Source organism: Nansenia antarctica (genome assembly GCF_963989245.1).
Source record: "Nansenia antarctica genome assembly, chromosome: 8".
In the NCBI taxonomy this organism is placed as follows: Eukaryota; Metazoa; Chordata; class Actinopteri; order Argentiniformes; family Microstomatidae; genus Nansenia; species Nansenia antarctica.
The window spans coordinates 32,305,746-32,318,245 of NC_137678.1; the positions used below are offsets into that span (position 1 = coordinate 32,305,746).

The 12,500-nt window shown below is 46.3% G+C and overlaps 1 protein-coding gene across 1 annotated transcript in view; it reads left to right on the forward strand.

Moving 5' to 3' along the window:
* Positions 1 to 12,500, forward strand: part of col7a1l (collagen type VII alpha 1-like) — a gene marked incomplete at both ends in the record, with an annotated part of 123,082 nt that overhangs the window by 24,666 nt on the left and 85,916 nt on the right. Inside the window, 6 exons of the mRNA XM_080538281.1 lie at positions 108 to 224; positions 845 to 991; positions 1,806 to 1,925; positions 3,836 to 3,994; positions 4,907 to 5,020; positions 5,709 to 5,858. Of these exons, the coding sequence (XP_080394407.1) occupies positions 108 to 224; positions 845 to 991; positions 1,806 to 1,925; positions 3,836 to 3,994; positions 4,907 to 5,020; positions 5,709 to 5,858 (807 nt within the window). The remainder of the gene's footprint in view (positions 1 to 107; positions 225 to 844; positions 992 to 1,805; positions 1,926 to 3,835; positions 3,995 to 4,906; positions 5,021 to 5,708; positions 5,859 to 12,500) is intronic.

The following is a 12,500-nucleotide window of genomic DNA, read 5'->3' on the forward strand; positions in this document are numbered from 1 at the left end:
GTGTGTGTGTCTGTGTGTGTGTGTGTGTGTGTGTCTGTGTGTGTTTGTGTGTGTGTGTCTGTGTGTGTGTGTGTGTGTGTGTGTGTGTGTGTGTGTGTTTTGTGCAGTAAAACTGGTGCCAGTCCAGCAGCTGCTGGTCCAGAACTCCACCACAGACACGGTGCAGGCCCGCTGGCCGTCAGTGAAGGGCGCCACGGGGTACCGACTCACCTGGACTTCTACAGGTAACATAGCCCTCTCAGTACTGTGTCAGACCTCACCTATGACGACGAGAGCCCAGAGTTTGTCTTGGTTATATATTGCATGGTCAGGAAAAACTCCTGGCCTGACTGACCTCCCAGAAGTCCTTTGTCCTTTGGCTTTCTTATCAGCAGACTTCAGATATAATGTTTCATCAAATGTGACAGCAGCTGGTGACAGCGGGAAAAAGTCGGCAACCAATCAAAATGTTCCGATTTTTATTCTGAAAAATGTAAAGAAATGTCAACATGTGATGACACACTTGCTAGTCAAGCTAAAAGATCGCAATGCAATGGACTTGCTGAGTAATCCCCAGTACTCTACACTAACTAGATAGTAATGGGGATTACACACCGAATCCATTGCATTGCAATATTTTGTCTCGACTAGCGAGTGTGTCATTGATTTCCAACAAACGTTGACATTTAGTTACATTTTTCAGAAGAAAAGTCTGAACATTTGTTTGGTTGCCGACTTGTCCCCGCTTTCACCAGCTGCTGTCACAAATAGTAACACGTTTATTTATGATCCTGTCATGCTGGTGTTCCTCCTCCATCCAACCTCCCCATCGCTCTCTCCTCCTCCGTCTGCCCCTCATCCCCAGAAGGTCACAGAGAGAACGTCAACCTGGGGGAGAACTTCAACTTCTACATGATCCAGGGCCTGCAGCCCGGCACGGACTACGCCATCACCATCAACCCCATCTTTGTGGACATCGAGGGGCCGGTCATCTCCACCAGGGCTAAGACATGTCAGTCACTGGGGTGGTCTATAAGACATGTCAGTCACTGGGGTGGTCTATCGGACATGTCAGTCACTGGGGTGGTCTATAAGACATGTCGTGACGTTAGAATTATAAGGTTCTAGGATCTCCATTTTTGTAAAAATTTAGTTTTTTACATAATCTGATCCATTAGATGTTTATTAATGCCTGTGTGGTGTTATTTTTTTAAATGTTGACATAGTAATTCATAAAATACAAAGGTTCCATCTCACAAAACATAATGGAATGTAAAAACGTTGACGCTCAATATCTCTGAACTGCCCTAAACGGAGATAGAACCTTATCATTCTAAGATCACGATGTCAGTCACTGGGGTGGTCTATAAGACATGTGGGCATTAGAGAGATGAAGATGCTATTTTAGTATGCACAGTGTGTGTAGCACTGTGTGTGTGTGTGTGTGTGTGTGTGTGTGTGTGTGCGTGCGTGCGTGTGTGGGGGGGGGGGGGGGGTGGTTGGGTGTGTGTGTGTGTGTAGAGAAAGAGAGAGAGAAGCCTGATGCATGTGGTATAGCTCTGTACTGACCAGTCTCCATCCCATCTCTCTCTCTCTCTCTCCCTCTCTCTCTCTCTCCCTCCCTCTCTCTCTCTCCCTCTCTCTCTCCCTCCCTCCCTCTCTCTCTCTCTCTCTCTCTCTCCCTCTCTCTCCCTCCCTCTCTCTCTCTCTCTCTCCCTCTCTCTCCCTCTCTCTCTCTCTCTCTCTCTCTCCTCTCTCTCTCTCTCTCTCTCTCTCTCTCTCTCTCTCTCTCTCTCTCTCTCTCCCCCCCTCCCCCTCCCCTCCAGTGGAGAGCAGTGCAGTCCAGACTCTGAAGGCGTCGGCTGTGAGCACCAACAGTGCCGTCATCACCTGGAACTCTGTACCCGGGGCCACTGGGTACAGGCTGGCCTGGGGACCCACTCAAGGTGAAACACACACACACACACACACATGTACATGCACACACACACACACACACACACACACACACACACGCATACATGCATAGTAAGTAAGTAAGTTCGTACATGAAATGCAACTCAAAGCACATACTGCATACACTCACACACACACACACACACACACACGCACACACATTTACATGCACACACACACACACACACACGCACACACACACACATTTACATGCACACACACACACACACACACACACACACACACACACTCACACACTCACTTTTTTCTCTCCTCCACCTGTCTCATTCTCTCATTCCTCTATTACCCCAGCCCTCTGGTTTATGTGATGTATCTATGATGATATCCACCCCCCCTCACCACCCCCCCCCTCACCCCAGTGACTCATCCTGTCACCACCTACCACCTTACATCACACAAGATGTGATGCCTGTGTTTAACAGTCAGCTTTGTAGATTTGTGTGTGTGTGTGTGTGTATGTTGTGTGTGAGTGTGTGTGTTGTGTGTGTGTGTGTCTGTTGTGTGTGAGTGTGTGTGAGTGTGTGTGTGTGTGTGTGTGTGTGTGTGTGACAGAACCTTTTGATTGGATGTCTTTGAAAAGAAACACGACCCTTAGCATTGGATCTCACCTCAGTCCGACAGTCTGTCCGTCTGTCTGTCCTGTCACAATATAATATGACAGGTGGCATGGTCACCCCCTCATAAAAGAGAAGAAGACCTGAGAATGAGAGGGGGAGAGAGAGGAGAGGAGAAGAGGAATCTGGTGGCTCTTCTAATGAGGGGATGAGGGGGTGGCAGGAACAGAGGGAAGAACTAAATAAACAAGTGTGTGTCTGAAAGGTGGAGGGATACCCTTGATCAGGATCACATGAAACAGGAGGAAGGTTCTGTTGGGGTTCCTCTTCCTCCTCCACATTTCTACATTTCCTTTCATGTGTGGATGATGATGATGAGGATGATGATGATGATGTTGCTTTGGTTGTGTTTGGATCACCGCACCCCCACGCATTCTCAACGACACACCGTTTTAAAAAAGAACTGGGGGAATGCCTGTTTTGAATTAGAATTATGTTGAGGTGGCAAAGTGAGAATTGCATTGTTATGTTGCATTGTTGTTTAATTGGATTTGCCTGTCACTGGGTGCCAATAATGTTTCACAAAATGATTTCCCTCATCAATTGCTGGGTAATTATAATACATGTTGTCAGTGGTATCATGTCAAAGACATCTATTTCCTCTTGTTTGTGATTGGTTAATACAATTCATTGGTTAGGCCAGATTGGCTCAATGCCTTGTCCACCGGGAAGTCTTTCTTTGTGACTCTAGGTAGAGATTACCCTTAGGACCAACCCTCCCTGCCCAAATGTTATTACTATTAGGTATTAACAATACAAAACTGATCTCAGGTCAGTGATTAGGGCCTTTGTCGTGGATATAATTGATTCTTAATAGATTGAGTAGAACTTATAAAGCACAAAGAGCTTAGATCAATTGTCTCCAAAGAGGCCTTTTATTAAGCCAAGTTACATGAGCGCAGAGATAAATGAGCAGACCAATAAGCAAGAAGCAATGGCCCAAAAGCAAGAAGCAAGCAGGAAGCCCCCAACGATGGGTGCGACTCATATTTATAGACCTGTCCTTGGTCATGAGGTCACTATTCTTGGGAACCAGTCATAGTATACAAATCTTTTAGTTTAGTTATAGTTCCATAGTCAGAATTATTCACTGCGCCACAGATCTTGGCCCGTCCCTTACAGGAAGGAAATGGGACTTGGTGGAAATGGGTCCTTGAGTGCTAGATTCACCAAACTGTAGAGAGACTTACATTTCTCAGTATAACATGATATAAAACCACTACACCTTCTTCGTGCTTCTCTGATGTTGTTTCTGTCCCTAACAGAGTATGTGGGCCGTGACAGGCCGAGGCAGGTCGCTCTGAACGGGAGTGTGACGGAGCACCTCCTGAAGAACGTGGTCCACGACACAGAGTACGTCCTCTCTCTCTACGTCCTGTTTGGATCGCTGGTAGGACCTGGGATCACCGCCACCTTCCGCACCTGTGAGTATCAATGCCAATCCCACCCTTCAAACAGTCTAACTCACACTGCGGAGTTAAACAGAGCAGAGCTGTACTGGACTGAGCTGTACTGGGCTGGGCTGATCTGTACTGGGCTGGGCTGTACTGGGCTGGGCTAATCCATCCACCTTAGTTGAGTACCTGAGTGAATGTACAGTCGGGCCATGCAAGGTTGCTTCTGTTTCCACCTCTCCCTCTCATGTATCTCTCTCTCTCTCTGTCTCTCTCTCTCTCTCTCTCTGTTCTTCTATTTTATGGATTTAACTCATGTTGAAATGAAATGAATGGAACTAAAACTAAAAACGTTCTCCCATTGCCAATGCTATTTTATCCTCCATATACTGAGACCCATCTGTTCAGGCTACACCTTAACTGTCCCTCCGGAGACCTCTCCATCCCCTCTACCCCTCTACAGTTTCTCTACTGTAAATAAAATACATTTAAAAAATGCTCTTCTAGCATTATGACTGCCAATGGATAGATTACTACTAATAGATTACTTTTTCTTGCGATGACTGATGGATAGATGATTCACTTACTTAGACACATGTATTTGTTGTAAGTCGCTTTGGATAAAGGCGTCTGCTAAATGCCAAAAATGTTGCCAAGAATATTAACCATAACCCCCCTCCCCCCACTAGGCATTGCTGTGTTAATTGCTCCCTGTGCCTGTTTGTTAACTCTGTGTTATATGTGCTCATGTTATCTGTTGCTTGTTGTTTCTGTGTTTCTGTCTTTCCCATAATTGTCAGCGTCTTTGAGCCCCGGAAAAGCACTATATACATAATGAATTATTATTATTATTATTATTGAGGTTCTTGTCATTCCCTCTATGTCTTGCACAAAAGGAATTTCAGAGGTGAACAGTGTGTTCTTGTGTCCTGTTCCCCTCAGCTCCTCTGGGCTACGTGTCCAACTTCAAAGTGACTTCTTACACCAGCTCCTCCATCGATGCAGAGTGGAGTCCCATCGTAGGAGCCACAGAGTACAAACTCACCTGGGGCCCAGGTAAGGGAAGACTTCAGCCAACTTCGTTTGACAAGTCAAGAATTTGAATGGGTACCATATTTTGCACTCCAATGCATTCTGGATCATTAGAGATGGATACAAGGAGGGCAACGATAGGATACTGATTTCTGATGTCACTGTGCGTTACATTTGCCCCCAATTGTGTGTCTGAACAGTATTTTGCATGTACAGGTGCAACTCAAAACAATTGAATATCGTGCAAAAGTTCAGTAATTCAACTTAAAGGGTTAAACTTAGATATTATATAGACTCATTACATGCCAAGCGAGATATTTAAAGCCTTTATTTGTTATCAATTTGATGATTATGGCTTACAGCTTATGAAAACCCCAAATTAAATATCTCAGAAATGTTTTATATTACATGAAATCAATAAGAAAAGGATTTTAAATACAGAAATGTCAGCCCTCTGAAAAGTATAATCATGCATATGTACAATGCAATGAGTCTATATAATATTTAAGTTTAACCCTTTAAGTTGAATTACTGAAATGAATGGACTTTTGCACGATATTCTAATTTTTGGAGTTGCACCTGTATATGTTTTGATTAAGTCTGACTTAATAAAAGTAACAGAAATATCCAGATGAATACTTGCAGAAGTAAACGTGTGACTGGGAGTATCTTTCTATTCATGTTGTGTTTTCATACACACACACACACGCAGATGGTACCAGTCCACAGACCCGCTACCTGGAGCCAAATGTTCTGTTCCACCGCATCGACGGGCTCAACCCGCAGACCGTCTACACAGTCAGCATCCACGCTGTCTACGGCAACACAGAGGGGCCAGAAATCTCCCTTTCACAACTCACAGGTACAGTGGGAGAGACAGGGGGGTCCTCTAAAGCCTGCAATCACCGCAGTGGTTGTTAACATAGATACTAACCTCGGTTGGCAGTCTCCAACCGAGGAGACCCCAGAGAGCCTGGGGGGGGGGGGGGGGGGGGCAGAAAGGCGGGGAGACCCCAGAGAGCCTGGGGGGGGGGGGGCAGAAAGGCGCTACAGAGATCAGCAGCTCAACATGGAACAGACAATCATGTTCACTGATCCCTGACGTAGGCAGTGTTCCTACTAACAGCCAAATAATTTTTCAACCACTTCAGCTACAGTATGTCCATTTTTGAAAGCTAAGTTGATTGGTCCAAGGGTCCTTTGTGGCTCAGTGGGTAGAGCACAGTGCTAACAACGCTTGGATTTGGGCTGGATTCCCGCTGGGACCATCTACCGAGAAATATACACACTCAGCGCAATGTTGTCAGCTCAATGGCATATATATATATATATTTACTCATTTGCTCTTTTCCAGAGTAATGAAAATGGTGAAGGGGTTGTTGTTCTCGAAACATTGCGTCTCACTTCAAAGCCAATCAAAATGTGACTAACTATCGCAGCTGCTTGCAGCCAATGTTCCATCCAAGCGAGATAGGCTAATCAAAAATGTATTTGAAAAGGGATTCTGTTACGTCAAACAGTGTGTTTGTATGCGGAAAAGTAGTACACACACACACACACACACACACACACACACACACTCACACACACTTCCCAGTTTGTACTCCTCCCTGATGGGCAACTTAGTGACACTTCCACTTCACATCACACACAGCCATCAGGGAAAAGAGCAGATATTGTAATTAAGGAGAGAAAGAAGTAGGAAGTCCCGCCCACATCCACCCCTTTGTTCCCTTGGTGGATGTGTGTTGTCCTCGCATGATTGACAGGTCATGTACTTTAGGCTTCCCATTATAAACACATTCCTCTCTCCATTGTCAGTTGTGGTGTTTGTTTTAGTCACAGCTGTGTGTGTGCGTGTGTGTGTGTGTGTGTGTGTGTTTGTGTGTGTGTGTGTGTGTGTGTGTGGTGTGTGTGTGTGGAGTGTGTGTGTGTGTGTGTGTGTGTGTGTGTGTGTGTGTGTGTGTGTGTGTGTGCTAAGTGGGTGGGTGGGTAGACCGTGCCTCATCTTGCTGTGGCATGGCTGACCAAATCATCGGTCTGTCTGTAAAGGACTTCTTGTCATCACTGAAAAATGTGTATTTTGTAAAAACGATGTATAAGGAATGCATTGGTGATCATAGTATGAAGTTATAGGATGAGAAACATTCTCACAACATTGTTTACCTTACAACAATATACTCTTTAACAGAAGTACTGTATATGTGACACCTTCTAGTGTTTTGGTCCGCAGAATCGGCATCCGATTTAATGTTCTGACTTTTCTTTTAAAAAATGTGAATACATTTCCGCGTTGTTAAAAATCAATGACACATCGCTAGTCAACTTACACAGCTTGTTTTGTAAAGTAGTGTCATAGTTAACTAGATAGCAGTGGGGATTACTCACCCAATCCATTGCGTAGTTGCAGTATTTTGGCTTGACTAGCGAGTTTGTGTTGTGATTCTCAACGACGTTGAAACGTATTTCAACGTGTTTCAAAATAAAACATCAGAACATTTTGATTTGTTGCCGATGTAACGATAGTCAAACAGCCAAACTTCTTTCAATCAATCCTTTTATTTGACCTGCAGAGAAGACATATAGAACACAATTCTTCTCTGGTCTGCTTGTGAATCCATTAAGCTGGCGGCCATTTTCTCGGTCCACCGTCTATGTACATTTCACATCAGGACAGTTTGTTCACAGAAAGAACACAAACTTCCCTCAAACATTACAAATAACAATTACAAACAACATGTGGAGCGACATACCTGCAGAGAAGACATATAGAACACAATTCTTCTCTGGTCTGCTTGTGAATCTGCACGTTCAAAACAACATACAATAAATGTTCTGTTTCACATCATCACAATACATCACAATACATGTAAAAACAAACAGCACAGTACTACACCAACATTTTCACCCTACATTACAAGATTCTCCATACAAACAACAAAACACGAGGAGCGTTTTACATGCGCACATACCCATTAAGCTGGCGGCCATTTTCTGACGCACCACCGCAAGTACGGCAACAAGAGAAGGACAAACGAACGTGCAGACCTGCAGTACACCCAAACTCCAAAGGGGGGCTCCAACAACAACCAGGGCTGCTCAAAGCACGGCGAAACTCATCTACATTCACCACAGCTAAACATACATTCCCAACTCTGTTACACCCACCTCCCCTGAATTTCGCCAACCTTGAGCAGCAACTATACATTTAAATACTACTTTTTACTTTTTACACTATTACATAGGGCCGCCAAAGGACAGGACAGCCAACTTGAAAAGTATCCTATAAGGATGAAGTGGAAAGAGAGGTAAACTACCTCTCCAACCAACTACTGGCGGTAGGATGCGTTCTACACCCCACAAGACCCTATTTTCACTGTGTATTACTAGCCTTCAAGAGGCCACAACCTCTTATGAAACAATCAGAATAACGAACAAACCTATATGTCATAGGATGTCAGTGTGCACAGTGTATACATGCACTGAACTGAGCTTCGGCTTATCTAACTGTGGGAAGCCTGGAACACTGACCTGCAAACAGCTCGAATGTTTGACTTAGTGTCTTGGATAATGTCTTGTCCTGACATAGTATAAATCAATCTGTCAACTGGTTTGATAAGGCGACCAAACTTGGACTTGACCTGTGTGACTGTACTAGGATGTTCACACTGTGTGACAGAAGCTAAAGTGTCAGTACGCTGTGTGTCACTAGCATCATCTGTCTGATTTGTGTTACCAGAAACATCAGTACAATCATCAGCGCTAACCACAAATCTAGAATCAGAGTTAATGGACTGATCTACCATTTGCTCCTCAGCCATCTGCTCGGGAACCCTCTGAGGGGCAAACGAGACTGAAGACACTACAGTGTTAGTAGCCTCTGTCCGTGAGTGGTCAGGGAATGGTAACTGGGTGACCCACTCCAGGGTTCTTCCCTTGGGATCCTTGGGCTCTGGAACAGTCAAGGGAACATCCCTCTCCCGAACAGCTCTTCCCCCATACTCCATGTCTTCAACCTCCCCTCCCTCACTCCCAGGACAGGAATCCACTCTCTCCGACTCGAACGCGGTTCCTCTACTCACTTCCCCAGGCAAGGAATCCTGTTCCACTTCCGATACAGACATGTCACTTGGCTCATTTGATGTATGAACAGCAGACAGGGATGAAACTGGGTCAGAGATCACACTCGTATCATACACCGGCAGAAAGTTCACCAACAACAATAGATTACGGTGGACTACCTTCTCTCGTCCAGTGACAGTGTCTTGTATCCTATATGTGTGAGTCTCAGAGTTCCTATCCACCACAGTGTATACAGTAGACTCCCAACGATCAGCCACCTTTCTCTTTCCTCTCTCTCTCTTGTTCGCCAACAGCACACGGTCTCCGACGTCAATGGTGGGCCCTTTTACTCGTCTGTTGTAGAGCTCTGTGTGACGGTGCTGTTCTTTTATGACATGTTCCTGGGCTATGACCATAGCTTCTCTCAGATCCTTCGTGAGAGACATCACATACTTGTCGTAGCTGACCACAGCTGGATCATTCAGGACTGTCCGGAAGAGTATATCGACAGGGAGACGAGGAGTACGCCCAAACATCAGATAGAAAGGTGCATAGCCAGTTGACTCATGCGCTGTGCTATTGTACATGAACGTCAGAGTTTGCAAACGCCTCGGCCAGTTGATTTTTGCCTCTGGTTCAAGCGCTCGGATCATGTTACCGAGAGTTCTATTGAAACGTTCCACACTACCGTTACCCATCGGGTGATACGGGGTTGTGTGCGACTTTCTGACACCGGAGACTCTGAGCAGCTCACTCACTAGTTGACTCTCGAAGCTAGCTCCCTGGTCGCTGTGGATACGTTCTGGGAACCCAAAGACGCAGAAGAACTTGTCCCATAGAACTCTCGCCACCTGTTTGGCTGACTGATCTTTGCAGGGGAATGCCTGGGCCATTCTTGTAAAATGGTCAGTAACAACTAACACATCAACTGACTTGTTCCTTGAGTCCTCCGCTGACCAGAAATCAATGCAAACCAGCTGAAGTGGCCTGGTTGATGTGATACTCTGCAAAGGCGCCCTCGCAGCAGGTTCAACAGTCTTACTGACAATACACCGCTGGCAGTTACGGACGTAGTCTCCTACGTCTCTGTCGAGGTTGAGCCAGAAGAACCTCTGTCTGGCCAAGCCAAGACTCCTGAACTGACCTTGATGGCCGGCATGGTCATGAACACCTCTCAGAACTTCAACTTTCTTAGACTCAGGAACCACATACTGGCGGCGTTTTGACTTCACGACTTGATCCCTCGAGACTCTGTAGAGTATCCCATTGCTCACAACAAGTTTCTCCCAGTGCTTCAGGTACCTCATGACTGTGACTGATTCCTTATCTCTCTCTCTCCTGGAGGGTCTCCGATGTCTCTCCACATAGTACAAGACTCGAGAGAGAGTTCTGTCTCTGAGCTGTTCATCCCGGAGTTCCTTCTCACTGTAAGCAGGAAGTGAGTCCTGACCACCTGGGACTAACTGAGGCAAATGGTGCAAGACTGCTACAGCACGCGTTCTTGCTCCGACCTCCCACAGATCGTCATATGACTGTAGAACAACAGACACTTCATCCATCTCCATAGACTGAGCGTGGACATGCAGAGGTGATGGGACACTTTGAGCGTAACTCTCTACCTGGCGTGGAGTGTCACCACTATCATTGGACGACCGGAAGGCGTCCTGTACAGAAGCACTCGACACATCCTGGACTTCGGAGAGGAGATTCTTGTAGGGCTCTTCAAGTAATCTGTGACTGACTCTCTGCTTGACGAAAGGCACACGACTCAAGGCATCAGCGACAACATTCTGTGGGCCTGGCACGTACTTGATGTCGAAGTTATAGCTCGCTAACTTAGCCACCCATCGTTGCTCGCAGCAGTCCAGCTTGGGCTTCGTCATGATATGAGTCAATGGATTATTGTCCGTCCAAACAGTGAAATCATGCCCCTTCAACCAATGGCTGAACTTGTCACAGACACTCCACTTCAAGGCTAGGAATTCCAACCGATGGGCTGGGTAATTTCTCTGAGACAGAGAGAGGGACTTGCTGGCGAATGCGATTGGCCTCGCTCGGTCTTCACCCTCTTGGATCTGCGACAGGACAGCACCGATGCCATCAAGGGACGCGTCCGTTGACAGCATGAAGGGACGGCTGAAATCAGGGTGAGCCAGGACAGCCGTCTCAACCAGCGCCGTTTTCAGCTTCTGGAAAGCCTGCTCCGTTTCGGGGGTCCAGTCAGTAACCTTCAACTTCCTGCTTTGTGACCTTTGTTTGGACTGTTTCACCTTCCCTTTTCTCTTCTGGCCCGTCAACAGAGAGAAGAGAGGCTTTGCAATAGCGGAGAAGCTAGGCACAAAGTGCTGGTAATAATTGATCATCCCCAAGAAAGATCTGATTCGTTTCTGTGAGGGGGTTACACCGTCCGCTTCCATCAGGTCAGCACTTGTCATCTTTGCGATGCTCTCAACTTTGCTGGGATCAGTCAACACACCGTTGTCATTAATTATGTGGCCGAGGAATTTGACGGATTTCCGGAGAAAAAAACACTTCTTGGGGGCCAATTTCAGGTTATGACCACGCAGTCTACTGAACACCATCTCCAAGCGTTCCAGAGCTGTCCTCTCATCAGGGGCGTACACCAATAAATCATCCAGATAAACCAGTAAGCTCAGATAGTTCTGGTCTCCGAAAATGCTAGTCATCATACGCATGAAGCTCCCAGGACTATTACAGAGGCCCTGCGGGAGGCGATTATACTCATACAAGCCCATAGGTGTTGTAAAGGCAGAGTACTTTCTGTCATCCTCGTGTAGTGGCATGTTATAAAACCCTGAGGTTAGATCCATAGTACTAAACAAGGAGTTACCTCCAAGTGCAGCTAAGCAGTCGGCCTGGTGAGGGAGAGGGTGAGCATCCTTCAGGGTCCTCTTGTTCAGCCAGCGAAAGTCTGTACAGATACGGAGATCTCCGTTCTTTTTCCATACAAGAACCAACGGAGATGCATATTCACTGGTTGACTTCCTGATTATATCTTTCTCCTCCATCTCACTCAGTACTTGGCGCAACTTCTGATACTGACTGGGGGGCACTCGTCTGAATGGGAGCCGGAATGGCCTGTGATCTGAGAGGTGAATGCGATGTATGAAGCCCTTTGCCTCTCCACAATCCAGGTGATGGCGTGAGAAGATGTCCTTGTAGCGTACAACCAGGTCAGCCATCTTGCTTCTACACTGTTCAGACACGTCACAAGAGTGTATGTCGAGCCCACTCAATCCCATGTACTTCAGTTCCTCATCAACAGTGCGGGCCGCATTTTCACTGGACGGGGTTACTTGACAGCAACTGAGTAGTGGGACCTCAGCAGGTCCGGTCTCATCCATGTCCTCGAGCGCAATGCAGGAGAAGACGTCGGCCAATTTAGCATTGCGTCTTACCAAGACGGGCCTGTCGGACGAGT